At 41.9% G+C, this 27,817-nt stretch overlaps 1 protein-coding gene across 9 annotated transcripts in view; it reads right to left on the reverse strand.

Moving 5' to 3' along the window:
• The window catches only part of tenm4 (teneurin transmembrane protein 4), a 151,448-nt gene that overhangs the window by 40,691 nt on the left and 82,940 nt on the right, over window positions 1–27,817 (reverse strand). For 7 of the 9 annotated variants that reach the window (XM_079673681.1, XM_079673676.1, XM_079673678.1 and 4 more), the window contains 11 exons: window positions 27,502–27,666; window positions 25,340–25,554; window positions 24,047–24,257; window positions 19,810–19,911; window positions 18,975–19,169; window positions 17,435–17,635; window positions 13,535–13,720; window positions 11,335–11,361; window positions 7,355–7,501; window positions 6,259–6,475; window positions 2,115–2,234 (listed from right to left, as the gene is read on the reverse strand). In XM_079673681.1, coding sequence (XP_079529807.1) covers window positions 2,115–2,234; window positions 6,259–6,475; window positions 7,355–7,501; window positions 11,335–11,361; window positions 13,535–13,720; window positions 17,435–17,635; window positions 18,975–19,169; window positions 19,810–19,911; window positions 24,047–24,257; window positions 25,340–25,554; window positions 27,502–27,666 — 1,786 coding nt within the window. The remainder of the gene's footprint in view (window positions 1–2,114; window positions 2,235–6,258; window positions 6,476–7,354; window positions 7,502–11,334; window positions 11,362–13,534; window positions 13,721–17,434; window positions 17,636–18,974; window positions 19,170–19,809; window positions 19,912–24,046; window positions 24,258–25,339; window positions 25,555–27,501; window positions 27,667–27,817) is intronic. The other 2 variants (XM_079673679.1, XM_079673680.1) reach the window with 1 other exon arrangement.

The raw sequence follows: 27,817 nt of genomic DNA on the forward strand, positions 1-27,817 counted from the left end.
AGGATATTATAAGTACATGTGAGATGTAGACATCACAGCACCCTTTTTGGGATATTTTTTTACAAACTGCCAAGGGGCCAAGTGTATACTGATTTTCCCATTTATATCATGTCTCTTATAGAGGTTCTTCTAAGCACATAATCATTTAATAAGCTGGAATCCACGTCAGCATTCTTGTCATTATTGGAGAATAGCTTAAAAGGCAACGCATGTTTTTCAATGATCGGCCAGTAAGAAAATGGCTATGCAGCTGTAAAGAAACGATGCTCAACCTCTTTTGTTTAGGCCAGAAACTTTTCAAGATAGTGGAAAAGGTAATTTAAAAGCTAAGCCCTTGGACAATAAAGAACACATCATAAAAATGAGTTGAGACAGCTTTCCCATTTCTAAGTGGCTGAACAGGTGCATTTCTGATTTCACGCTGCACTGAGCCGGTTTACAGTGATTGCAGGGGAGTTGCAGGAGACTGGGCATGTTTACAGGCAAACCTTGGAGATGGAGTAGTGTTTGCACATATGCTGGAAGGGAGAACAACAGTATAGAGCTTTTGCAAAGGGTAGAAAAGGAATGATGCATAAGAAAAACGGGACACGCATAAAGGGGGAAAGGATAGAGATGAAGCGAAGGCAGTGCAGTGGAAAGGACATGAGACCTAGGGTTCAAGGAACATATAGGGAAAAGAGTATTGCCCAGAAAGAAAGGCTCAAGAGCAGTGGAAGATTGGAGGAGGGATAGCGTGAAGGGATGAAGAGCAGATGAAATAAGTGAGTAAGGTGAAGATGAAAGATTTTTGTAAAAAAAAAGGAGACTGACAAGAAGATGGAATGAAATGAGGGTAGGCAAGAATGATTCAAATCAAACAGGCGTCAAAGATGTGGGCCTTTAGAGTGTCAGTGACTGATAAAAATGTCGGGAGGAAGTGGGGCTTGGAGAGCAAACACCAAGACATGCTCCGCTGTGATGGGGGGGCAGGGTGTGCCACTAGGACTTATAACATTACTACAACAGATAGAGAGGGATTTGAGGTTGTGACTGTGCGCAATGTGATCCAAAAACATTATTCAGAAAATAAAATAATTCATGGAGACAATGTTACCCAATGTTCTCTTTTTCACTCCAAGAAGCGCATCTAAACCAGTCTGTGGTTTTTGTTTGGATTTTTTCTGAGAAACTCTACCGGTGCCAAAGCAGCTAGCAAAGAATGGCTCAAAGAAAGCCAGGGAACTCAAGACTTTTCTTCACTTCTTTCATTTGATTATTTCAACACTTTCACTCGAGGGTTTTTGGTGGTACTGCACTGAGTTTAGATCCAAGGTTTCCTGTTCCTTACAGAACATATGTGGAATCGTACAACGAGGATAGTGGAAATGCTGGTGAACATGCATTTGTTTGTTTAATTTACATAGATTTAAAACCACCACACAATTTAATAAGGTTAGGATTCATTTTCCACCATACAGTACTATCTATAGCAACAATATAGTATTAAGCTACACAAAAAAGATGCGAGGCAAATTAATTGCAGGTCTGTGGCTTGAACCTTACAGTAATATCTCACTTAATTCTCTAAAGCTTCAATTGTCAAATGAATAATGTTCATCGGCACTATAGAGGCCCACTGAGCTGATTTGAATTGGCATATTTTATTCTTTCCCCTCCCTGCTGCTACTGAAGCATAACTTATGAGTGTACCAGACGCGCTTTGTTTGATTTCTCTGGGAATTGAGCCGAGAACTCCAAAATTAGACCAAATGAAAGCACAAAGCAGATCAATGGCGGCACAGTTTGCTGTGGTAACTGTGTTTTTCCCTCCCATAATTAGAACTCAGCACAGTCAAACAACAGTATATATGACAATAATATAAATATCATCATCTTTAGGCAATGCATAGTTGCATACCATCCATTGTTTTGGTGTGTGTGTGTCTCTGTGTGTGTGTGTGTGTGTGTGTGTGTGTGTGTGTGTGTGTGTGTGTGTGTGTGTGTGTGTGTGTGTGTGTGTGTGTGTGTGTGTGTGTGTGTGTGTGTGTGTGTGTGTGTGTGTGTGTGTGTGTGTGTGTGTGCGTGTGTGCGTGCGTGTGTGTGTGATTGAGTATAAGGAAGAGGGCTCTTACCTTCCATCCTGTCTAGTGATTGTGTATCCATAGGACGGGTTGTTGATGAAACTGATGTTGACACCAACCAGCGGTGTTCCGTCTGAGGTCACCACTTGTCCACGAATGACACAAGCATGTCTGCATGGGAGAAAGAGCAACACAGTTATAATGGTTATATATTTGCAGAAAAATGTGGATGTTATCTAAAGTAAATACTGTATATACAATAAAACAAACAGTCATAACAGAAGCAGACCACACTTACACCTCCTAGGAAGTCTCCATGGGTTTTTATATCCAGAATAAAAGGATAATGAGATAAGTAAGCTTCCATTACAGAAGGCAGGAGAGGGAAATAATAGGACTGCAGATTGCAAGACTTGCTTGGCTGGTTATCAAGAACTTGACAGATTTCCAGACTGACACCAGGTCTCTAGCTGCATAAATTAGATCTGATCATCAGTCCCCATCAATCAATAGTGGGAAGTCTTCCAAATTCACCTCCTAATCTTACTGAACTGATGAGTGGAGACCTTGCTGTGTCACGCCCCCCTTGTCGAATTCTGCCCATGTCATTAGCAAAGGCCCAACTCATGGTCAGCAACCGTTTCTGTAGTCGTTTGCAAAAAATCAGTCCCCTAACAAATGCCTTACTGCCACTTTGTCATTAGACCATGGCTATTTTTAATACATTTGGGTCTTAAACACTGCCACGTACTGGAAACAATTAACACTAGCGTGTTAGTAGCTGCCCTCAACATGTCCTTACCAGAGGCAAGATCATTCACCCAACACTATCATGGTCCCCAGAAACCCACTTTTATGTTAATTAGGCCAGATCCCCTTCAGAAGACCTTGGATGTCCACCACTGCACTGTAAACAAACAAGTAGATACTGCTCTAAATCTTAGGAATCACAGCCAAAGATCTTTCTGGATGCATTTCCTTAGAATTAATACTAGAGTTGCATAGTACGCCGGTTCGAATCTCTTACTAAAAGTCCTCCACTCTGTCTCCCCCTTTCAACTCTTAAGATCTCCAATAAACGCCCGCTGTAGAAGGACTCTTAAGATCTCCAATAAACGCCCGCTGGCTCAAAAATACCTTTAGAAAAAAAATACTACTACTAGAGTTAACCCAGCACTGGCCTTGCTGTCTAAGATTAATCATTCATGCCGACAGTTTATTTTAGAGTCTTGTTTGAAGAGGCAATCATCCACATTTTCTTCAGATGCAGCTTGGTAAGTGGAACTATCTCCTTCCTGCTTCTGTGAACCACATGGGGAGATGATTCCTCACTTTCAAGACAAATGATTTAAATATTGACATCAAATAGAACAGAGAGAAAGAGCAGCAAAGGAAGCGTGAAGCGCTCGCTGCAGAAACTTCCCCTCCGTATGGGATTTCACTAGTCCGAGAGGATTCACAAAGTCAAAAGGGACTTCAGAGTATCTCCAACCTCCAGTCTATCATACATCATCCAGAGGGCAAAGTGAGGACAAGCTGTGGAAAATTAACTCAGCTGGAAATCATCTCTAGTTCATGTTTTTTAAAGAAGGAGTATTATGGATAACAAGTCTTATTCTAGTCAAGTCCTCGGATTTTATCATTGATGTCATGTAAGTTATGTTAATGCATGAAGCTGATACCCCTCATCGCTTCACGTACTTTTGACATGATGAATTTGCATCATTCGAACAAGCTGTTCCGAACTGACTCAATCAATTTCACAATAAGCAAAAACGAAAATAAAAGATTTTTTATGAAATTGAAAAACCTTTGATACGAAGATCATTTCACAAATAAGCTTCAAAGACATACAACAGTTCACATTAGCGTGTAGTTATTAATGAGCTACGCTGCTCAGTAGGCTTTCAGACAGAATAAAAAATGCATGCCAGGCCTAAGTAGAGATAACTTTAAATGATGAATACCATCCCAGCAAACAAAAACATAATTATCTACGCAAATTACCTGATTGTAGGGCAAACCCTTATGCAAATGTTACCGCAGCACTCTTTCCCCGCCTTGTATGTTACCAAGCACACCGAGGAGTAAGGTCAAATTAGGAGACGTCATCGTCAATTTTTAGCTCTCCAAATTGAATCGCTGCTAAAAGGCCTAGCAAACACCGAGAAGTAAACAAACACGTTTTCTGAAACTAATGGCCTAATGCTAATAAAAGAGTTCTAAATAAAATAACAATAAAAAAGCAAGCCTGTAAATGAAGTGAACAGCTCTGCATTCTGTTAAAAGCCAGCTATAAATCGTAGGCCAAATTGTTCCATAGACAAGTCCCTGTTTACTATTCAAGCCAGCATCCGCTGCTGGGCCTCGGCAGTCTCTTGTATTATGTGTCATGGTGGAGAGTCGAGACGTTTTATGCAGTGGCAGATGCTTTATTCAGTGGCACCTTTGCAGCTTTTTGTGGTGGGAAACATCAGAAATAGCACTCCAACATGTCTACTAGCATGAGGAAGCGGTTAATGGATCAATAAAAAGATGATCAGGTGACCAGGGTAGGCATATCAGGAAGATGCTGAAAGTGTGCCTATAAGGCTCATCTGAAGCCTAGAGCACCCTGTCATAATCGCACATATCTGTCAGTGGGTGGGGAATGAATACCCAGCATGAATAATAGATTATCACTGATATTTTTAGGTGAGCTGAGGCCTCCAATCTTGCAGTTCATCTCTGGATTCTTGACTTTACTTATTTATGGCTGCATCTTCTTGTGAGAGCGACAGGAGTATTACTCAACCCTCTGCGCCTCGTCCTCTGTCCAGTGAAGAACTGCAAAAAATGTTGAGTGGTTCTCGAGAGCCAGAAAAATGTCAATGAGGCAAAATGTCACAATGTGTGTTACATGTGCTTTTTCTCAAGTATGGGCTGACACGACGGCAAATAGTTCAGGATCAGGAAGAGTTTGATGACAGTTGAAGTAATCTTTTTTTTTTATCTCACTGCAAACTGGGTGATTTCGGTCTGATGACTAAGAAATGAATGTAACACATGCTGAATATGTAATTTCAGAGATAAAAACATGTTTTACTGCAAACAGAGAGGTAAGATGGGCACCATTGGGGTAGCAAACCTTTATCCACACATTGGAAAAAGCATCCATTACAAAGATATGCTGTTTAGCTAAATCTACTAATGGAAATGATCTTGCAAAGCTACAGTAATTGCAAATCTATTGTCCCTTCAAGGACAAAGCAACAGCTCTGCTGGACTAAAATTAGGAATGTCTGTAACAATAACCCTGTGCCATAAATTTGAAAAACATATTAAAAACACTTAAAGTACCATCTCTATGCTGGTGAATTTGTTTGATATGTCCACTGTTTTTGACATTTGACACATTTTTCTACCAGAGACAAAATGTGAAATGTTCTCAAATGTTTCTCAATTTATTTTTGTTCTGACTGTTGTCTGTTTGTTTCACAGGAGTATAATAAGCCGAGATGAGAGAGATCCATAAGCAAGTGGAATGCAAATAAGGTGACACAGAATCACAAGCGATTAAAGATGAAAAGAGAAGGAGACAAAGGAAAAAGAGGCAGGGGAGTCTTATGGGACCCTGACAGCCATCCTGCCTGATATGAAAGCGCCTCAGATTCCATGGCTGGGGTGTCGTGGACTCTGCCTCTGGGAGTGGGCCTCAGATGGATTACAGTAAAAGTAATCACAATACATGAATATGAGATGCCTTTCAAGGAAAGGAATGCTATCTGCCTTTTGCCATATTCTATATTTGTCTATCATCATCTGTCCATCATCCTACTACCCATTCACACCAACAGTCAATGCCTATTTCAGCCTCAACTGCCAATATCGCAGACATATTAGTTTGGGTTTTTTCTTACGTCTTCTGCCATTTGCTGTGAGATAACCTTAGCATCTTAATTGCACTGGCCTACATAAATAATAAAAGCCACTGATTGATATTTGCTTGCAGCTGAAATGTCATTGCTTAAAACAAATGTTAGCCATAATACAAATTCAGACGAAATCACTGTTTAATCTAATTGAAATGAGTGTATAGAATCAAAGTCGAGCACTCAAATTCATTTTCAAACTGACATGACAGGAGAAAACAGATTTGTCCTACAGGATGTAGCACTGCGTGGTGTCTTGGGAGAGAAAAGCACGAGTCACTCACTTGCCGTCGAAGGGGTTGGCACCAGGGATGATGTGGGTGCTGTCTCTGCCCACCAGGAAGTGCACCCGGTCGTAGAAAGTCTGCAGGTTGCTCTGTGTAGAGGACATCTGCGTCTCCTGGATGATGTCCAGGGGGTCCGGCGAGCCAACGCACAGAGAGGTGGTGTGACAGGTTGCCTGCAGACAGCAGTCTGGATCCATGCAGTCCACTAGGCCATCTGACAAGGTCAAACAAGTCCCACACACACTCTGTAATTATACAACAGCCTGGACGCACACCTGGCAAAAATAACCTAAGCGTATATGTTTGAGCCAATGGGGCATTATTCATTTTGACTGCTCTTTTATTACAGGAGTAAAGCCACATTATGAACATCTCATCCTGGAGAATACTTGAACACCTCTAGAACTGCTTGAGGTTCTCTGTCTTTAATTTAGATTAAATTACAAGAGACAGAAAGAGCTGCTGTGCAATGCACTTTACTTTGCTAAAGTGGGTCATTGGACTCGCTACCCTTTGCTTTCAGGGACCTATCTGGCCAGATGGGTGATAAAAATAAACCCTGCTGTCAGGAGTCAGTCAACTCCCCAGCAGCACCCCTTGTTTGCCAGTGAAGGGCTTGTAGTTCCTGCACAGGGATGGGGGGGGGACACACAGTCTCTACATGAATAAGGGATGCTAGCACATAGCTCAAGCCCAAAAATGAGGTCTGGAAGAAAGGAAGACACGTCTTCCACTTGGCCCCCAGAGAGGTGCAACCCCCCGGCTGGCTTTGTGTGTGTGCCTGGCTCTGCTTGGGGCGAGTTAGAGGGCAGAGCAGAGACTTCCTCCTGGGGCCAGCGCCTGCTCAGGGCTGCAGGCTACTACTCTGCTTTTTAATAAAAACCTGTTGTCCAGGTGATTGACTGCAAACCATTCCTCATCCTCACCACCCCTGCATAATTGTACAACTGAGCCTGGAAAGCATAAAGCAGGGACAGTATATTCTCAAGCACAAAAAGTGTATTATTTAGTCAAATCATGTCCAGTAAAGAGTCCCTGTTGATTATTAGCCAGTGTAAGAAGGCATTACTGTGTGTGTTGTTTGTGATTTTACCTCCATCGTTGTCCTTGACATCACTGCAGGCAGTTTCCATTGAGGTGTCACAGCCATTGCCCCTCCAGCCCAGCTGGCACACACAGAACCAGCCATTGTTACCCAGAGTGCACCTACCATTTCCATTGCACAAACCAGGGCAGCCCTCTGTGAAGTAAAAAAGGACAAAGACAGACGTCAGCACAGAATAATTATTAAAGCAGGCTTAGTGGGTAACAGATAAATACGGTATAGTGTTTGTAAACACGCACCAACCATAACACAATGATTACAATGTGGGCTTGATTGTGGCTTCTATTTCTCTGACAGCAACAGACTCAAATTATGTAAGGATTTTAAATGGGCGAGGGTGGCTATAATGACTCTCGGCTGAAGTTGATTAATTTAATACACCTTTTGTGAAGCTTCTAATATCGCTGTGCAGTAAAATCTAGGGATGTAACGATATACCGAATATCGCGGTATCGCGGTAAATAAATTTCCCAATACCGTCGTGAGACTGACAAAATCTACCGCGATTTTTAAAAAATAATAATTTTTAAAAAAAATATTTTTTTTTTTAAACACTTTTTTTTTTTAAACCTTTATTTAACCAGGTGGTCCCATTGAGATCATCGATCTCTTTTTCAAGAGAGACCTGTCCAACATGGCAGCAAGTAGGTTACAACATGAAAATAAAACAACAGATAACACAAAAGGACATCGTATTTACAGGGCTACATTTACACACCTAGAGACATTGACAAGTACCAACCATATAGTTATATCTCGCCATGTCAATAAGCCTGGCGTTAGACTTTTTCGCTGTCCGTCATTTTGACAGACAGGATCGTAAAATATCCGTCATAATCCCTTATTACCCGTCGGGTCTGAACAGTTCACGATAGAGCATGCTCGTGAACTGTCAACGGGGGGTGGGGGGGGGGCGGTGTTATGCCGTGTGTGCATGCACCTCGCGGGACGCGCACAGCGTGAAGCAAAACCTCCCAGACATGTATTGATCTGTACGGCAAAGTACGGTTTGGGAACTATATCATTTCCTTTTGGAGGGCATGCATAACACGGCATAACACCAGAGCCTCGCTGCGGGGAAACGTTGGCGCTGTTCCGAGTTTGTTCTAATCTGTCAAAATGACAGACTGCTTTCAGATTTTTCCGTCATTGTTAAATAAAATATTCGGTTAACGCGACCACTGGTGTCCCAGCAACATCAGTACCAAGCGAGAGAGTTGTTTCCAGAGCAGGGGATATTGTAAATGCCCAAACACCCCAGCTTATAAATACCTGGAAATGTGGACATTCTCATATTCCTAAAAACCTGTCTGATGATGCTGAGTGAGTGACTAGTGAGTTTGAGTTGAGTTACTTGAAAAACTAAAGTGAAACTTGATTTATTTTATTGCAGGGTCTGATTATTAAATGTCCTTGTTTATTTGTGAGATGCAGTGGCATAAAGAAAATGCTTACTTTGTTTGGTAGTACCAGTAGGTACAAAAACACTGGTTTTCTTGTTCCAGTCTGTTACTGTCACTTTGTTTTTGACACTTTAAAATACTGCTATCCTACAAAAAGGCTGTAAAAATCAGATTTATTATGTAATAAAGAAATATTTTCCGAATAAAAAAATGTTTTATTGAAAAAAAAAAAATTATGATTTTTTTTTTCTTCCCTTTATTATTCAATATCGCGATAAATACCGTACCGTGGACTTGTTATCGCGATATTATCGTACCGTGAGTTTTTGGTATCGTTACATCCGTAGTAAAATCAGATAAAGAGGGATCTTTCTAAATCAATATTCACTCATTCCTACAGTAGATTGGCCTCCTGTATCTTTGCTACTACATCTGGATAATGAGAGCACATACTGGCATTCCTGCTCATAATAAGAACTGTTTATATGTGATTTACAAATGTGACCGCCATTATGATTAAAGCGTTACTGTTAAAGTTGTCTGCAAAAGACGAATGTAGTGTAACAAACAGCATTGAATAAAGCTCGTGTCATTATTTGCTCTATTTTCTTTTACCAAGTTGTCTCCAGGATATTTTTGGTAATCAATAACATTATCCCTTCAGGGGGAGTGCGTCTCCTGTCATTAAGGGAAGTAGAAAATAAAACAGTTGGAGGACAATACTATTATGCAGGTGAGTGCGTTGGGCTGTGTACCCGGGCATGTGACCCCAGGGGAGTTCAAAGCGGGCTGGAGCAGACCGACAGGTGAAACATCTCTCTGGTTCTCTCCGGTCTTCACAAGGGCCGAGAACAGAGGATTATCTGCCCCATTTTGCTAGGGCTGTTTGGTATTTATCTGCTGCCTTGTTATTCGTATCCCCTCGCTGAAGCAGAGGCAGAGGGTAACATCTCAAGATATCAAACGCATGACTGTCACCGTTTGCATAGTTGTGCCTTGATAGAGAGAATGCTAAGCTGACCCATTTTATCAACTAAAGAGACTGGGGCGGCTGTCTCAAAGCTCTTACATCACACAGGGAGAACAGGAGTGTGAGAATGAGAGAGCGGGAAGAGGAAGGGAGCGGTGAATGGGACATGTGTAAAAGTGAGAAACATCAGATCAAGAGAGAAAGAGTGACGGGAATGAAACAGATGTGTGTATTTAAGTATTAAGTAAGCTAAAAGGTAGAAGAAGTGCTAAGAATAGATTGGCGTTGTAGATCAAATCGTTAGCTGAAGTCGCATTTTGGTTGTCGCAATACAGCTGAAGCACAGTATAATGGCATGCGTCAAGATACATGCACATTTATGAATAAAAAATGGGGGTTTTAAAAAGATGAATCAGAACTACATTTGTAAATGTTGGAACAACTTTGACAAAATATTGCCAAATATCCCCAACCTTCTCCTGTTTTTCTAATATGGAAAAGCCACTCCATCATATTTTACTTGAGCTAAATAATAGAGAGAGTAAAGCTTTTAGCCATGATGGTCCTTGTCCAAGAATGAACAAATGGCAGATGGCAATTGTGCAAACTCAATCGTTTCCTTTTATTAATGTGTATGACGCATAGCATGGGATTGTATGAGAGTCTGCTGCACTATTGAATAATGTGGATCAATTCTAGGCTATTTAAAAAATTGTACGAAAAATAAATAATTATATTTCATTTCTGTTTTCGCTGTCTCCCCGAGGAAAGGGGCTCACAGTTGAATGCTAATACCATTAGAAAGTGTCCTGCCTCCTGGACACGTTTTGGACATTAGCCTTCCTTTTATGGAGGACATGGACAAAGGAACTCTGGTTGGACCAGTGGAGACGGATGATTAGTAAGCTCAGAATGTTTATTACAAGGATAAATAAAGATCTGCTCTCTGTTGGCACCGGTTCAACTTAATTGGCAGGCCTTTTCAGAGAGGAGCCCCTGCTGAGCCCCTGCAACAGCTCCAAACGTGAGGCTGCAAGTGTTCCAAGGACTCCTCTGGCAGACGCTCCGTTGCCAGGTGGTCCATTACCAAGGACACAGTGAGAGTGAGGGAGGGTGCTGAAGGCAGAAAGGCAGGGTTGCTGCAGAGCCTCCACCCCCTGCTTGCCCTGCACCAACCAGACCATGAACTCTCTTAATTAGAGAGGATGCGGCCTCAGCACCTATCAGGCCCTGCTCACAGCTGCAGACTCATCCATAATGCATAGCGCAGGTTATGAAACCCCCTCTCCCAACACCCCCCTATTGAGAAAGCAAGGCCGCACACAGACCAAATATTCAACACGTATAGAGAGGTGCACTACTTGACTCACCAGGTGCAAAAGTGCTAAGTGGAGATTACTGTGTGACAATATGGCAAAACAAAGTTGATGGGAGGTGGGGATCTTTCAAATGAGCTGTTTGAGGCGAGAAGAGGTGCATAGTGTTTGCATATGTCAATGCAGGGGAAGAGCATGGTGTGTGTGCATGATTTGTTAATGCTGGCTGGAGTTACAATGGAAGGAGGACAAAAATAGAAGGAAGGAGGAATGCCATACCTTTCACTACCTTATCCAGATAGTGAGCTTGGGAGATAAAAGACAGGACATATAAGGGAGGTTTGAACAGTGCCACTTCCATGACAAGACAGCAGGCCACGGTGTTAGTTTACATTACAAAAGGGAAATACAACACAAAAAAAAGGTGCAGCCATGAAGCAAAGCCATGCATTACAAGCAACACAACAAATACGATCCAACACAGAGGGAGAGGGATGAGATGGGAGAAAAACTAAGGGGGGGATGGTGGAACACTGAGAAAGAGAAAGACATAAAGAAAGAGAGGGAGAGAGGGTAACAAAGTATTATGTTCAGACAGAACATTTTAATCTGTCCACATTTATCAACTGCCAGGATCGTCGGCATATCTTATGGGAGTATTTCAAAAGCAACGTGATTGATGCACATATTACCGCCCTTAAATCTCTCTAGCAATATCGTACAGGGGGTCAGGATGTAAAACAAAAAGCTCTTTTAATCTTGAAACACCTCTACGGGCAATGAGGTCACCAGAGGCTTCGGCTGCTCCACAGCACGGGGCTGGGGGCCAACACAGAGCTCTCGATAATGACAATTGATTTAAATTGAGATCTTTGGCTTCGTAATGGATGACACTGAGGAATATTCTTGTCGAGGGAGTGGGGATCTCAATATGGCACTTATAAAAGGCCCATCAATAATGTAAGGCCAGCATATGAAACATTCACAAGACTGAGTCAAGGCTCTGTACTCAAGCAGCTTTGCCCCGAGATATGCATGAGAATTCTGTGAGGGTAAATTATTTTTATCTATTTGAATATGGAATAAAGCTTTCATCTATAAGACTAGCATTTTCAGATTTTCCCGTCTCCATAGTGACTTATATGCATGGGAGTTGTACATTTCTGCTCATTGAAATACTGTGGCAGAGGGGAAGAAGGGCCATCGTTTTTATGTAATGCTTGAGTGCTTTATCATAGAATAACAATGAGTAAGCTATAACGTTAGGTGGCAACTGTCAATAAAGTAGTGGCTGGGTAGTTCCACTTACTGTAGATGAATGCATCACATGTTACATTATTGCCACATATTTTGTATAGCAGTAGAACAAAGTAAAGAATAACAGATAGAAGAGAAGGGAGTTGATGAAATACAGGGAATAATGGTAGAGTTGCAATCTTGCAAAGCAGGCATCATATAGCATGTCCTCCTGTCCAAACCTCCTCTTATGTTAAGAGGAGGTTTGACAGTCCTGGCATGAAATGCTATGAAGCTCAGGGCATTAAAATACTCCTATTAATGAGCTCAAGTTACACTTCACCAATAATAATGTCAAACTTCAGAACTCAAGAATCCTTCCTTGGTCAGTGAGTTATGAACAGTAGAGAGAGGTCACAAACAGACTGGCTATGTGTCTGTTGAATATTGACCGATCACTGCAGCCACTGGTTCTTTAAAAAAAAGCAGAGCTCACAATGAGTAACCTATTCAGAAACTACGAAATTGCAAATATATTGTACTTATGAGATACAAAGCGTAGAGTTCACTTTGCAAAGTTCACTTGGCTCCTTTTACCTCTTGCCTTTTCTGTCTGACAAGGATTCTAGCAAGACTACAAAGAGCCAACATTATCAACCTCTGAACCACTGCTGGCATACTTTGCTAAAGGATTACAAAACCCACTACAAAACACAGAGCACTTCATGACTTTCCTCTCTAGCAACACAATGAAAATCCTGTCAAAACTTTGTTTTTAGGTTTAAATAAGCCACGGTTAGTAAGAAACTCTTGACATTCTGTCAAGGTCTTTTAAACTTAACTCCTGCAAGCGTTTACAAAAGAACAATTGATGGCATGATAAACAAAGCGCTAAAAGGGATGATGACCCACATGTCAACATTTGAAATAAATAGCAAATGAAAAGGGAGAAAAGAGAGGGATGAGGAAAAGGATGAGTAAAATAAAAGGACACCTTAGCACATTCCCACATTAAAATGCATGAAGGCAAGCCTCAGATCCTTGAGTAAACCTGTTCATGCTTTACTGAGTTGCACTGATTCAATTAAGCATGCTTTTCCCTCTCTTCTCAAACTGGAACCATTCCCCTCACACCCAGCGCTTCATACACACACAGACAGACAGACGGCCTACGCCTTTGTTGACCCTCCAAACACACACACACAATGACCACCACCCAAACCAAAACCTCTTCCCATCATACCAATAGTGCAGTGCTCTCCGTTCCATCCCGGACTGCATTCACATTTGCCGTCCCTGCAAGTGCCATGTTCGTTGCAGCGAGGGTGACACGCCCTCTGGTCACACCCGGTGCCCATCCAGCCGTCGTCACAGCGACAGGTGCCCGACACACAAATGCCATGACCACCACAGTCCGCTGCACAAATCTCTGTGGGAGACAGGGACACAGAAAAAGACAAAAAAGAGAGTGGGGAAAGACAGACAGAAGGAAGGAAGGGGGGTGGAAGTGGGATGTAAAGGGAAGACGAGGCAGCAAGGGTGAAGAAAAGACAAATCCAAGAGTTATTGTCAAGGCAAGGCGGCCACGCTCCACTACCTTGTCTGATGGCAGCTGAAAAGACATTCTTGCACCTCATAAGGGGCAATCCTGTTTGACAATACAAATCTAATAAGTCCATTATAAAGAGAAGACAAGGATTGTGGTGACCTTAGCAGACTTATTCTTCTCCTTGCCTTGTTTCCTTTTAGTAAATTCACCTCTTTCTGGCACATAAGGGGAAAATAGGAAAACATACACAGCTGGAACTTCTTTTTCAATACAATTGAAAAATCAGCACTAGCATTTTGATGAAACTATAAAACGAAATATAGTTTATGTGTTGTACGTGCTGTGTTCATTGCTTTGTTAAATGTATATGGGATATAGGCAGGAAATCAAACTCTACAGAGTTATTCAAGGCATGATTAAAGGCCTGGGATGAAAATATGCTGTTTTTATTCTACCTAAGTGATGTGTACCAGAGGAAGAATTACATTCACGGAATGGAGAAAAACTGAGAGACAGGGAAAGCACATTAAAGCCTTGCCGGCGCTTTTGTGTGGCAGCTGAAAGACCACCCTGACAGGCTGCGATACAGACTGGGACATTACCCCCGTCTCATGGACTCGAAAGAGAGTATGACATGAGGAAAGCTTAAAGAAATTAAACAATGACATATTTATTATGAATCCCATTGAAATGTTAACCTCTTAATTAACAATTATGTAAAAAAGGGGGGCTTAGCAGGAGGAACAATAGCCCTGTATCCATGACTTATTAGCCAAGCCATTTAAATATGACCACAGGGGACCAAACTGAAGGTACAATCTTTCAATAAGTCAATTACTGCATATACAGTGGGTATTTTGTCACTGTTACCAATCTAATTTATTGTTTTTTTAAAGAGCGTAAAAAAAAAAAATGTAATGCTAATTAGAGCTCAGTACTTTGTTAAACTATGCAAATGCTAATGTTACATCTGACTTTTGATTTAGAGGTTCACCATTTTAGCAGTGTTTCAATCAGTGACCCTTATGAATGCTTTAACACACACAAACAAAAAACCTTACATATGCAAACACAGGTTATCAGGATTCCTCTCATCAGTCGATTTATTGTTGAACTATGCCACTATGAGTTATCCTCTAAAGACAATATTAACACAGCTAAATAGGAGGTGCTAATGAATACAATGAACCTTTTGAGTGATCTCATTAAGCTGAAAAAACTAAATGCTAAATCCGACACTGCTAGGTCCTGTCCTGTTTCTAGCACACATACTGTACTGCTAAGAGAAAATAGACTCAAACTGAATGCGAGACAACTGCTCACTCGGAACAAAGGAGAAACCTTTAACGTGAGAAAGATGCAATTACAGCCCGAAGGCAAACCCTCATTATCCGTGGCCAGAGGAGTCCGCAGTGAGAAATACCCCCATCCCCATGATGGCTGTTACCATTTGCACTAAAGGGCCTTGTAAACAAACTTTCCTCTGGGTGGGAGAATGGCATAAGAAAACACACATATTAAAGGACATAAACCTCAGGCATTGTTTTATGGTTTGTAATCGCATTACTACCAACTGTGCACACACAGGTTTCACAGTTCCACAGCCACATGAGAAAATGAGTTTGTGCCCTAAAATTATACGGGGAGGGGGGGGTTAAAGAATCTTGAAAGACATATTGAAAGCTTGCCATCTTTTTGTTCACCCCCCAGACAGCAAGGTTACAGGCTGCTAGCTGTACTGCCCCACAACCAGGCTTAGTGTAGTATTAGAGCACAGAAAGCTGTACAATGAACGGGATAAAGGAGGATAAGGAGCCAACTCATCATCATTTACAGAGCTCTTTCTCTGCGAGGCAAACTCAGACTAACTGCCCATTTCCCTCAAAATCCCGGGGATTACCTAATAGGTCATTGTGTCTGCTTGGAATATGAGAGGATTCCTGGATCCAAGTGACTGCTGGATCATTTCAGAGATATTTGGTGAGAATACAAATGATGTTGTCCAAAGGAAAGCAGCTACTGTATCAGTTTCTACTAAATCAGAGCTGATACTGATTATCACCACATCAGAGGCCTGTTCAAACTGAGCTACAGCTTTATTCTGCCAGGGAATAACCAACATGAGAATATGCTCTCATATGAGCATTCATATGTGTAGGTAATAGTGCTGGGTGATATAATCAAATATTATGACATTTCTGATGAAATACACTGATTTGAAGGGATGAAGGATATTTTAGGGTTGACTATCAGGGATTTCACGAAACATTTACATAAATAACTTTTTAAACAATCAGCTGTAATGTGGTTATAATGTCAGATACTTTAAACAAGTTAAACATTTATTATAAAAAGTCAGGAAAAGACACTGATGCGGTATTACGATATCCAAAATGTAAGACAATGTTCTGTCCCCTATTACAAAATCACTATTGATATATTGCCCAGCCCTGGTAAGCGTATATACAGTTCTGGGGTTGGCTACACTTAAATGAAATATATGGAAGTTTTAAATCTGCCAACACAGAGTAAGTAATGTTATATACCTATACTTGACAGCTCTTTAACGATACGCTACAGAGTGCACTGTGGTTTTGTAGTAAAATACTTCCCTGATAAATGTGAGCAGAGAGATGGCTGTCTGAGCTGAACAAAATTGTACGGGACTTTTTTTTATCCTCAGAGCCTAAAGAAGGTATATTCTAGCGGTGAAAGTGTATCTTCTGCTCAGCCTATTCTTGACTACCAAGAGAGAAAATTCCCCATGGACAAAATGAACACAATGGGAACAATCCTCTGGAGCAGAAAGAGCTATCATCAGCTGTAAGCCTTGTGCCAACGCGAAGAAAGCCAGAACTCAAGAAAGAGCATTAACTTGCATTAGATCATGCCTCTGACAATATCCCTGCTATGAGCGTTTCCCTCTTTTCTCTGGCTCAGAGAAGTAATGTATTTACAGCAACATCTACCAGAGTGTGATTGCTCGATGTGGGCTTCTAAATAATCACTGATGTGAATAATTGAGGCTTTTGTATGTGAGCAATTTTTCTTTTAACATAGTCACAATTTGTTACTTCTGTGAGGAGCCTAGCAATTATTTATTATATTGAATCAAGCCTGGGAAGAAACATTCCGACAAATAGACCAGGATTTTACCAGAGATAAACTGGCCGAGATGTTATTACATGTTGTCGAAGTTTGTCAGTTGTGAGGTATTCAATTAAACTTGCAAGCCTTCAGAGTTAAGTGATACTGAAAAATATTTACTGATTTGGGGAGTATTTGACAGTTGTTGAGGATAAGTCTAAGAGATAACACAATTTTAGAAGTGTATTACTCAAAATAAAGCTATGACTGGGGTTTTATTTAATTGAATCCAAGGGCCTAATCTTAAACTGGTAAAATTACAATCCATCTTTAATAACCTGCTGAATTATTTATTATTAAGTTTATTAAAAAGCTAATTTAATTAGGAGAATGCCCTATTTTCTCTGAATACATTGTTTTTTATATTTGGTAATCACAGCTAAATCAGCTCTGATCTGTGAAGGGGAATCCTGCCCATGTTTGCTCTGACCAGAGGGAAGCACTCACCTGTAGAGCAGTCGTGGCCCGTCCAGTTGGGATCACAGCTGCAGGTTCCGGTGTCTGCCAGGAACGCCCCGTGTCCGGAGCACTGGTCCATGCAGGAGGCCCGGGGGCTCTCACAGCCTGGCCCGCCCCAGCCCACAAAGCAGTGGCATTCTCCCTGGACACATACCCCTCGGCCTGAGCATGTTGGATCCATGCAGTCCACTAAAAGGGTTCCAAAGAGACAGTGTCAGACACACCAGTCACCTGCTGTTTCCCTCTTTCAGAGGCAACCTGGCGTCTCTGTTTGAGGCTGAGCCGAATGGCAAGTGCAGTGGGCCATAGCTCAGCTGCACACAGAGAATGACACAAGAAGGCCTACTTTCTTTAAACTGGAGACAAGATTTACAGTCAAACTAATTGAATGGCACGAGGGCTTATGGTATCAAACAACAGGTACTGCCTACGCTCCTGCTGGCACAGCTCCATCAACTCATATTGAAAATCGCTTCAAATAGGGAGGGTGCCTTAATGCTGAAAAAAAAACAGGGTAACTTAGCTAAAGCCTGGGGCAACTGCACTCTAGTTTACAGACTATCTGAAGAACACTGTCTCTCTTCTGCTTTTTGGTGGAGTTTAATTAGTATGCAAATGTCTAATTAATACCTGGTTCTATGGCATCCCTTCCCTTGACATCTTGCTAAATGAGCGCTTACTTTGTAAGACACAAGAGTTGTGGGAGCAAGTAGTTAAAATAATTACATTCTTTCTAGCAAGCATGGTACACACAGATGGCCAGTGGGCCCCGAGCAGGAGCAATGTCTAGCCACGGAGAGCAGCAGGCCGCGCCATGGCAGCTCCTCTTTACCATGACATAAATGGGTGTAAAGGCCGTCATCGGAAGACAAACAGGATCTGGTGCCTCTTAGCAGATGGTTTGGGCACAAGGCACAAAGATCATAGGCTAACTGACAAGAGAGTCGCTCCTGGCAATTAATCATTGTGGCTGAAGGTCGCACGGAAGAAAGGTAAAAATGTTAAAGGGTCCTCGTCCACATTCCCCCTCCACTCCTTATGGCTCCACCCAAAATAGAATGGGCGCCTATGGATGTCACAAACCCTCATTTATCAAACTCACAGGGTCCATTTTTCATCTTGAATTGAGAGCCTTCAAGAGCTGGCAAACACAATGGCTCCTTCAATGTTATCTGGTCAAGCTGGATCCAGCATCATGAATGTGGAGTTTCCCAATGGATTAACATCAGACTTTGCGTGTGAATTTCAGGCAATAAATGGGCCGTTCCGATTAACCTAATGCCTTATATCCATGATTTATACAGGAGAAGTCACCATATTGTGAAGTGTTGTAGCTATAACGATCTTCATAAAGAATGACCCGTCTTTACTACAGGAAAGACAGTTAAATAAGCCATACCGACTTAATAGCCTTTCCCATTATGTGTATTTTATTAAAATGTCGAGTTAAGATGGCAGTAACAACAGCCGTTATGTGTAGGACTTTATACGTGTAGGATACATTACCATGACTTATCAAAACAATCACCTTCTTCACAGTTTTCACCCTTGTAGCCCGGGTTGCAGATACAGGTTCCCACGATGCACGTCCCATGGCTGCTGCATGTGATGTCAATGCACTGGTTGGTGGGAACGTCACACTCGGAGCCCTTCCAGCCGCTGTGACACATGCAGCGACCTTTAAGGTATTGACCATTCCCACTGCACAGCACTGGACAGGCAGCTTTGAAAAGAGCAGACAGCATACATCCATTTGAATGGACCCCTTCAACCATAGCTTCAAAGAATAGTGAGTGTGTGCTAAAGTCTCCGTCTGACAAAGAGCTTCTGAGCTAAATGGTAAAAGGTTTCCTTTCTAGGGAGGGTACAATTTGCAGCACACATTACTGCACTTTGTCATTCAGTGCAGATGTGACTCTCACAAAACCAACCAACAGATATCTGCACAATGGCGGTTGAGGATAAAAAAATAACAGAATAAAAAGTGTAAAATGCTGTGCAGATGGATAACAGATGGCAGTATGTGTTCAAATGTTTCAACGGAAATTACTAGCATTTAAACGCATTTCCTAAAGTCGTTCTTTTGATTTGGTGAGAAAGAAATGCAGCCTAGGAGCCTAGCCTCTGTAATTTAAGTCTCATTTTTCTATATACTTTTCAAGATATATTTGAAGCAATAGTTCATTAGGAGAGGTTGAGATGCATGATCTGAAGTAGTACTGCTTAACCTAATTTGAGAAATATAATACAAAGTTATTAAAATGGCTTTGTTTTGGTCCTGGTGAACATCATTTGGTCGATATGCAATAAAACAAATGTATGACTGACATGAATCAATAAAGACATTATGAAAATGGACTCACCTCGCCCACAGTCCGGTCCTTTGAATCCTAAAAAGCAGTGGCATGTTCCAGCCACACAGTCCCCGTTCCCAAAGCAGTTACTGGGACAGTCATCAATAGACTCTGCAAGAAAGCAATCAGGAGCCTTTCTGAGTAATGTGCTTTGAAAAACAATTTTCCTCCCACTCATTTTCTTTGGGCTGATGATTATCCCTTTGCTAATGACAGTGATAAGCACAGGCCCTGGTCCTGTAAAGATTTCTATTTAAGTGCAAAAACATTTTGGAGTGTTACTAATGTCTCCCCCCCCCCCCCCCCCCCCCCCCCTCTCAATTGGTGGGAGAAACTAAGAGTAAACAACTTCTCATCATCAGGGCTTCTACTAAAACTTCACAAAGCAAATGAATTCTCAGAATCCCAGAACTCAATGCATGTGATAAGTGGCATGCATCATTTGACAAACCCAATTTGATGCTTTTCTGGCACACTGCAACCAGGCGATTGGAAGCATCAGCAGCACTGCCTTTTCCCACTACTCCCACCTACTGTGGTTAGCCTGCTCTAGGTATTGGCAGTAACAGAGTAGACAGGGAGACTGCTTTGTGCCCCTGTTTTCTCTATTCATCACACTTCTTTTTGATCTACCTTTTCTGTTTTGTGGACTTACTAATATTGATTTACAGTGTTGAATGCCCTTTTGTGGGTCATTGACAACAGTTGTTTTTCATCAATTGGCAAAAATCTGGCAACCAGTTCTGTTTTCAAAAATAAATAAATAAATAAATATAACAATGGAAAATAACACTGGGTTGTTGAAAAGGAATCTTGGCATCTCATCTAAATGTAGTTGGGCTCAAATCAAATGATGTGGGATTTGATCACAGACTCTCAGTCATTCCCTCTGATCCAAAAAGTAGACCCTGCACACCTCACCATGATCACAAAACAGCCACTATACAACAAATAAAAGTGCTGTCTTTTGACATGTCCTTATGAATAGAAGCTTGGGAGACAATTGCAACCCTTAGACCAAAACAAATATAACTCTCAAATGAAATTGTAGGTACAAGATGACCGTGATGTAGAAATTATGAAGAATTGCTGGAACTATTTAAATCTTAATGTGACTGTAATGTGTGCATTCTTATACAGTAAACTCAACTTTAAAACATTTGTATCTCTTACATTTCAAGAATATCATGTACTAATTGCATATATATCTCCCCCTTTTATAAATATATTTTGTATATACGTAAGTATATTTTGCAAATAAAGATAAGCCAATTTCTTTGAAAGCGCAGTTTTACTCCATTTAGCCACATGGTGTTCATGGATTGTTGTATGCACAGCCTCACATTGATTATGTGGCATATTATTATCTTTCTTTCTTCTGCAGTTCTGTGAGATGCCAACAATCAGCACAACACATTCATTTCTTTATTGATCCTTCTAACTAAATCAAATAAATCTGCAAAATAATAATTTCTACTACCATGTTCTGGCTTTTATTAAAAATGAGAGTGACCACTAAGGCGCTCTGCAGCAGAGCTCTGAAACACGATGCTCACTAAATTAGGCCTGCAATGGTGCTGAAAAATATTCAATCTTGTCCATTGCCTTCAGGCAGCCGGGGCTCTGAGGCAAAACTTACTGAACAAAGACTCTCTTGTGCTCCACAAAGGGCTAGAAATGTGAGCCATGGATTCAGCTTCCCTTTACTCTGGAGAGTCAATCATCACTGAGGATGCAACGCAAGACAGAGAGAAGAGACAAAGAGAGAAAGAGATGGAGGCAGAGAAGAAATAGAGAGATAGTGAGCAGAGAAATGCTGCTGATGCTTTCTGTGCTGCGGACTTTGCCATGTTGGGTTAGTGAGGGGATGCTGGGGAGACTTTCCTCTAGGGTGGTGGAGGAAAATCCCCATTTTGGGTTTTAGATGGATTCCAACAAGAATATCTACGGTAACTACAGTAAGACTCTTGGTTATTCGTGCTCAAAGCTAGTGAAACCAGCAGTATGTGTGGCCATTAAATGCCTCCCAGAAGTAGAATTATTCAGTAGAGATTCTTGCTTTTAATTTTACAGCTCACGTATAAAGGGACAGTAAAGCTAAGCAGGGTTGTAATTTAATGTTCACTAAACCAAGTCAGTGAAGTGAAAGATCAAGCTTAATCTGCAATCTACTGACATATTAAGGGGGCAGGCATTCATGAATGTGTCTCTAATTATAGGTTATCTTATCTTTATCCATCACGGGTATTTCTTTTAGTGATCAACAAACCGTCAAATCGAATGTATTTAATTGAGTTATAGTGAACTGCCGTGCTCCCTCGCTGACGCAGTTTGGTAGATTGCGCAGTTCCCATGTCTATTGGGCGTGTTTCCTCTGAGAGCAGGAAGGGAAGGCCATGAATATCTCTTAGCCACATACTCGACATAGGCCAACGCATAAATCATGGATTCAAGCAGAGCTTCATTGAAATTCATTACCCTTTCACATCAGGGGAGCTAACTATTGTGCGAGTCTCTCCGGCGGGTGAGGACGGAGAAGCGTGCAGCAGGCAGGTTTAATCAGCGCCTTGCCATACTCTGAGAGGATGCTCAGCACCTTGGAATGATGGGTGGTTGTCTACAGAGAGAGCCTGGGCTATATAGTGAGACAGGATATAGAATAAGACGTTGGCGCTGGCTTTTTGATTCCCTTTGCTTTGCTTGGCCAGTAAAGGAAGCCATGTCTGGGCTGAAACATGTCTGGCACCAGGCAGCAAGGGACAAATGGCTTCATGCTCCAGAGGGCTGTGATACAAAACATTCAGGGCGACACATTTCACATTGCCATGGAGCCACCGCCAAGTAATGAGGAGGAGCATTAAACACACGGACGCTCCAACCCCCCCCCCCAGATGTTTTATAGCATGGTTATTTGCTACAAGTAAACTTTTTATTTAATGAATGCGAAGAGCACAACGGGCCTCGCTGACAGTAAAATGAGACATATTTTCCTTCCAACACTGTCAGAAGCACTAAAATAATTTTACTGTTAGTGTCTTATAAACAATGCCGCATGGTCTCTCAGAGCGCCTGTTCTAGTTATTGTTCACATATATTTCTATGGCTGGGCTGTTCTGTCTGAAGGTCAACTCTATCCCTCCATGGCTCAATACAATTCAGGCAGTTGGTGAGATTCAATTTCTGCTGAAGGGCACTTAACTGGTGACCCATTTTAGAAAGGGCCCCTCTGCCTCCCTCTGAGCTCCTGTGGGCAGATCAGCTCTGATACAAATGAACAGAGGCAGAACATAGCGCTGACTAACTCTGCCACACCCCATCCCCGCCCCGTTCCCATGTGTTGCCCACAATACCTGATTTAGTTGTGTTTTCTCAAATATCAACCGCAGATGGCCCTCATGCACACTCAGTCGAGAAGAAATAAGCAAAACTAAACATGCTGCCCTGACTCCCCCTCTCTGTGTCATATCATCTATTAAGTATTGAATTACAGCTGTTGTTTGCACAGCTAGGCGGGGGGTCATCTCTTGCCTGTCTCCACTTGGTGTTACATTGGTGTTGAGGACAGCTCCTCATCGATCTGCTGCCTGGCACAGCCCCTCGTCACAGATGGACTGTGGCCCAGGAGCTTTTAATTAAAGAGCATGTGAGAACAGCTCCCAGCTGCCATCCCTGTGAAAGTCGACACCTCGGGCCCTCTCACACCTTGCCTGATACAGCAGTGCCAATCAAAGGCACTTTAGGGGGAACAAAGAGGAGCGTACAAAACGAAAATCACCTCCTCATAGAAGGACGTATGTGTGAACACAGCCGCGTGCCACACACACTTAGTCAGAGGAGGGAAAAAAATCTTTGCTACTTTGATATATGGAAAGTAGATGGAAATTGGAGCAAATTGTGATCAAAAAATGGCACTAGCAGGAGGGTACAATCATACTTTGAATTGTATGCAAATGGTTCCCAGAAGCTGGACCCCTGATTCTGCGGAAGACACTCAGGCTAATGAGGATATTATGATCTCTCAATGCCCCACTCAGGGGCATGGCAGGATAGCACTGATGTCCTGATTTTTGTCCTACTCAAACTTCACCTTGATTAACCCGCACTTTCCTTGGTTACTGAAATCTGCCAAAAATTGTCTCTGACTTATGCCCCAAGTTTTTCGGTAGAGTGCTGCTGGTTCGTATTATAGGGATTATGGGGATTGCTATTACAGGTTTCTGCAGCAGGTCATGCCCAAGGCGCTCACCTATGGCAGTGGTGAGGTAGGAGACAGTTTCCGTGTCTTTCCCGTCGTTGTAGATGGCGAGGTGCCAGATGCCCGAGTCCATGTACTGGATAAAGCCTGTGTCGTGTGTGGTGATGGGGGCCAGGCTCCTCTGCATAACCACGGGACCCTCCAGACCTCGGACGTCCTGGGCCAGGAGCCGCCGCCCATCCAGAAGCTCCACAAAGTCAAACTGCGGACAGACACACAGAAAGTGAGAAAGACTGATGGACGGACCGCAGACACGCCATTAGAGTGACACATGAGACTGAGACTTGAGTGCTTTCAGCCCTCTTTATAGCAGAGCATCATTTGGTCTGCATGAATAACTCATCATTCGAGGAGAGCTTGAGTTAGTCTTGGCACATGGCGGCTGGATGGGCTGAGATAATGTCTTAATCCACACATCTTATATGAAAGCCTTGTTTGAAAGTATTAAAGTGAAAAGAGGGAAGACATGGGGGGAAATGTAAGTTTACTAAATAACATCTGCAACCATTTTCTTCACATCAGTAGTGACTCGATGCATACCAATGACCCGGCATATTATTTTAATCTCCATAAGGAAGAGAGTCTTCACTCAGCTGCTACTCTACGTGCAATCTGACACAGCACAGAATATTTTCTTCAAAGTCAAAGTAGAGAGAAGAGACAGCATGATCCTCTGACTGAAATATACATTACATTGGACATTAATGCAAAGAAGAATCCGGGCATGAACAAATTATTGAACTGCAGTTACATTTAGAGCAGGAATCTAAACTCTGTGAAGCAACAGTCAGTTGTGATTAATAACATTATATATCTGACTGTGCTGCACATAGATGGAAAATTAGTGTAGAGAAAAAGCTGCCTTTCTTGGCCCCTGCTGAGCCCTGCGTCTTGGTGTGATTCATTGGTGATATTGAACCTGAAAAGAAATGTGCCATAAATCCCTTATGCAAGTCAATCGTAATATAATAGAGAGATTTATGAATTGGTTGGTATTCATGAAACACTCCGATATGGTTGGATAGATTTTTTCAAACAATATCCCAATTTATATTCGGTGGCAGGGCAAGAATGGAAAAAGGAGCTAAATCCCTATACTTAGAAGACATCGATTGTAAATTATTTAACACACTCATTTACAATTTACTATAGTGTTTCACAACCAAAATACGGATTCTTACAGTAAGTGGTAAGACAACTTAAACCCTGAAAACATTTAGATTTAAAAACAGAAAAGACTAGTAACACATTCATCTATGTCAGTGACTTTCACATATCTCCCACCTGTGTGTGTGAAGGAGGTAGGCCTCTTCTCCCGTAGACTCCCACTAAGGCATCTTTGCTCAGGGACACATTAAACTTCAGGTACATGGGATGATCAATGAAGACCTGGGCCCTCCAGAAGATACCAGGAGGAATCTGCTGCACGACCTTGCGCCCAACGTCAATCTCCCCCATATCTATATAGCTGTCATCAGGGAACAAGCTGTCCAATTTGCCTGCAATGCACACAAAGCAAATCGGTCAAAGAGATCACACCATTAATCCAGGATGTGGAGGGCAGAGGGAGTCAGTCTGCTGAAGCATGATAGTCTGACCATATCACAGATATTCAATCACATCCCTGACAGTTAGAAGAAGAACAAAAACATTATGAATGACCCCCTCTGACGATTGGCAGCAATTCTGGTCCCGATTGCAGTGAGGGGGAGTAACGAAGAACATTGAACATCAGTCTGGTGCTCAAAAACAATTCCAGTTATATGCTCAGGTGTTGTCAACTCTTCTGACATGCCAACTCTTCTGACATGCCAAACACAAACATTGGGTTCAAAATAAAATAATGTAATACTCCGGAATCTTTCATACCTGGTGCATTTGAGTCATTAAATCATTAATCATGAATAGCGTTCATCAAAGTTGTTAATGGTGAACATATGGAGTGAAAAATAGTTTGAGAAATAGTGGAGAAAATTGCAACAGCTTAAACGCTGCGATTAAATACATCTCCACGTGAATTTAAACTAGTAAAGTGAGAATTGTAATTATATCAGAGAGGGATCTCTTATGATAGTCCCAGCTCAGGTAATAGCACATTCACTGCCAAAACGTGTCCATATGCTCTATAATACACCTTACATTGGACTCTGTGGAAATGGAAACATCTGTTTGCCCATGTAGATGAGCTCATTTCCGCACCGATGTCTATTAAAGCAGACGTCCATACAAACTGCCCCCAGGACTTGGTGGCAGACACGGCTTGAGGTTACACGTGGCACGGCAGATGGCGGTGTTCTCAAAAGTCCATCAATGGCAATGTTTTTTATCAGAGTAAACATGGCACGCTCCCCGTCTGAGGATCTGGGCTTTACATAATGCGACGACACAGACTCATTTTCCACATGTTGGGCTGTGTTTGAATTTATGCCACACAGTAATGGCATACTCATCAGGCAATTTAAATAAATCATAAGCCGAGAACAGTGATAATGGGCCTCGTGGTTAAATAAATGGTTGTTGTTCTGGAAGCTTAACTACAGCATAATGTGTTGAAGGAAAGCCATCTCATAGAGAGACAGAAACTTGACTGAATGTCAACAGAGTTAACTTCTGCATCCCTTTGATAAAAGATGAGATAGCTCATCAGTGTTTCTGGTGACAGCAGTGCAGAATAAGACTTATTTAGAAAACTATGGCTATTGATTTCCTATCAGCAACAGCTGCCACGCAGGCTCTCAGCTCAGCTGTAGTCATGCTTGTTGTTAGCTAAACACACTTTCTGCTGTCTGGTAAATGAAAAAGACAACTCCTGGATCCATCTATATGGTAATAACCCCATCTTCTACCTATTGTCGTCTGCCAGCGACAAATCGCATGGCTAAATCTGGGCCCATTTGTTGGAGAATGGAACAGAGCAAAGTTTCCTGGAGTCGAGCACTTGGTACCGAGGGGTGAGCGCATGCTTTCTTTGCCTGCCAGGAAAGGCAGTCCGGACTAGGAGATGAAAGGATCACATCCGTTCTGAGGAGGACAGAGTGGCTAATCCCCCTCCAGCCCCTGGATACTCAGTCCCTTAAGCTGCCCCATTTTCTCCCTCCAGGAACAAATAACACTTTCCCACTTACAACAACTTTCATAGGATTACAATGCAGATCTCTTTGCATACCATGGAGACGGGTGAACACAATGTGAAACTGGATGACACAATAATAACAAACTTGCTCCAAAATGTCATCTGCAAACTTTAAGATTTGAAAAACCTTTTTTTTGCGTTCTTGCAGTGTATTTTCTGATTTGGTGCAGAATACCCCAGCAAATTGAGATTCATACAAAATCATCCCCAAAACATCACATCACTATTTAGTTTGGGTTACGTAAACATACATTGCAAAAGAATATCATCTGCATTTAAAATAGGACATTGTCTATATAAAAAAAGCACTTACTCTCATCTTTTCCTCTGCGATCAGGTAATCCCAATCCTGTGTTGCCTAGGGGGGGCAAACTCAGGTCCGTGGGTAAAGGTAGGCCACTTGTATTGTCCTCTGACAGCTGGTACATCTGTCTCTGCATGGGCTGCAGGTGCCAGTTTAATCCAAAAAGGTGCATGGCTGAAATATTCAACAGAAGACAAGCTCAGAATGGATTTCTATAAAAGTGACCTCAGATGCATTCAATTCAAAAAGTTATGTTCTCTAAATTAAACTAACTAAACAATTATTTTCAAAGGGGAAAGGTTCTTATCCAAAAGGGACAGCTGTG

The sequence above is a fragment of the Notothenia rossii genome (genome assembly GCF_949606895.1).
Source record: "Notothenia rossii genome assembly, chromosome: 4".
Lineage (NCBI taxonomy): Eukaryota > Metazoa > Chordata > Actinopteri > Perciformes > Nototheniidae > Notothenia > Notothenia rossii.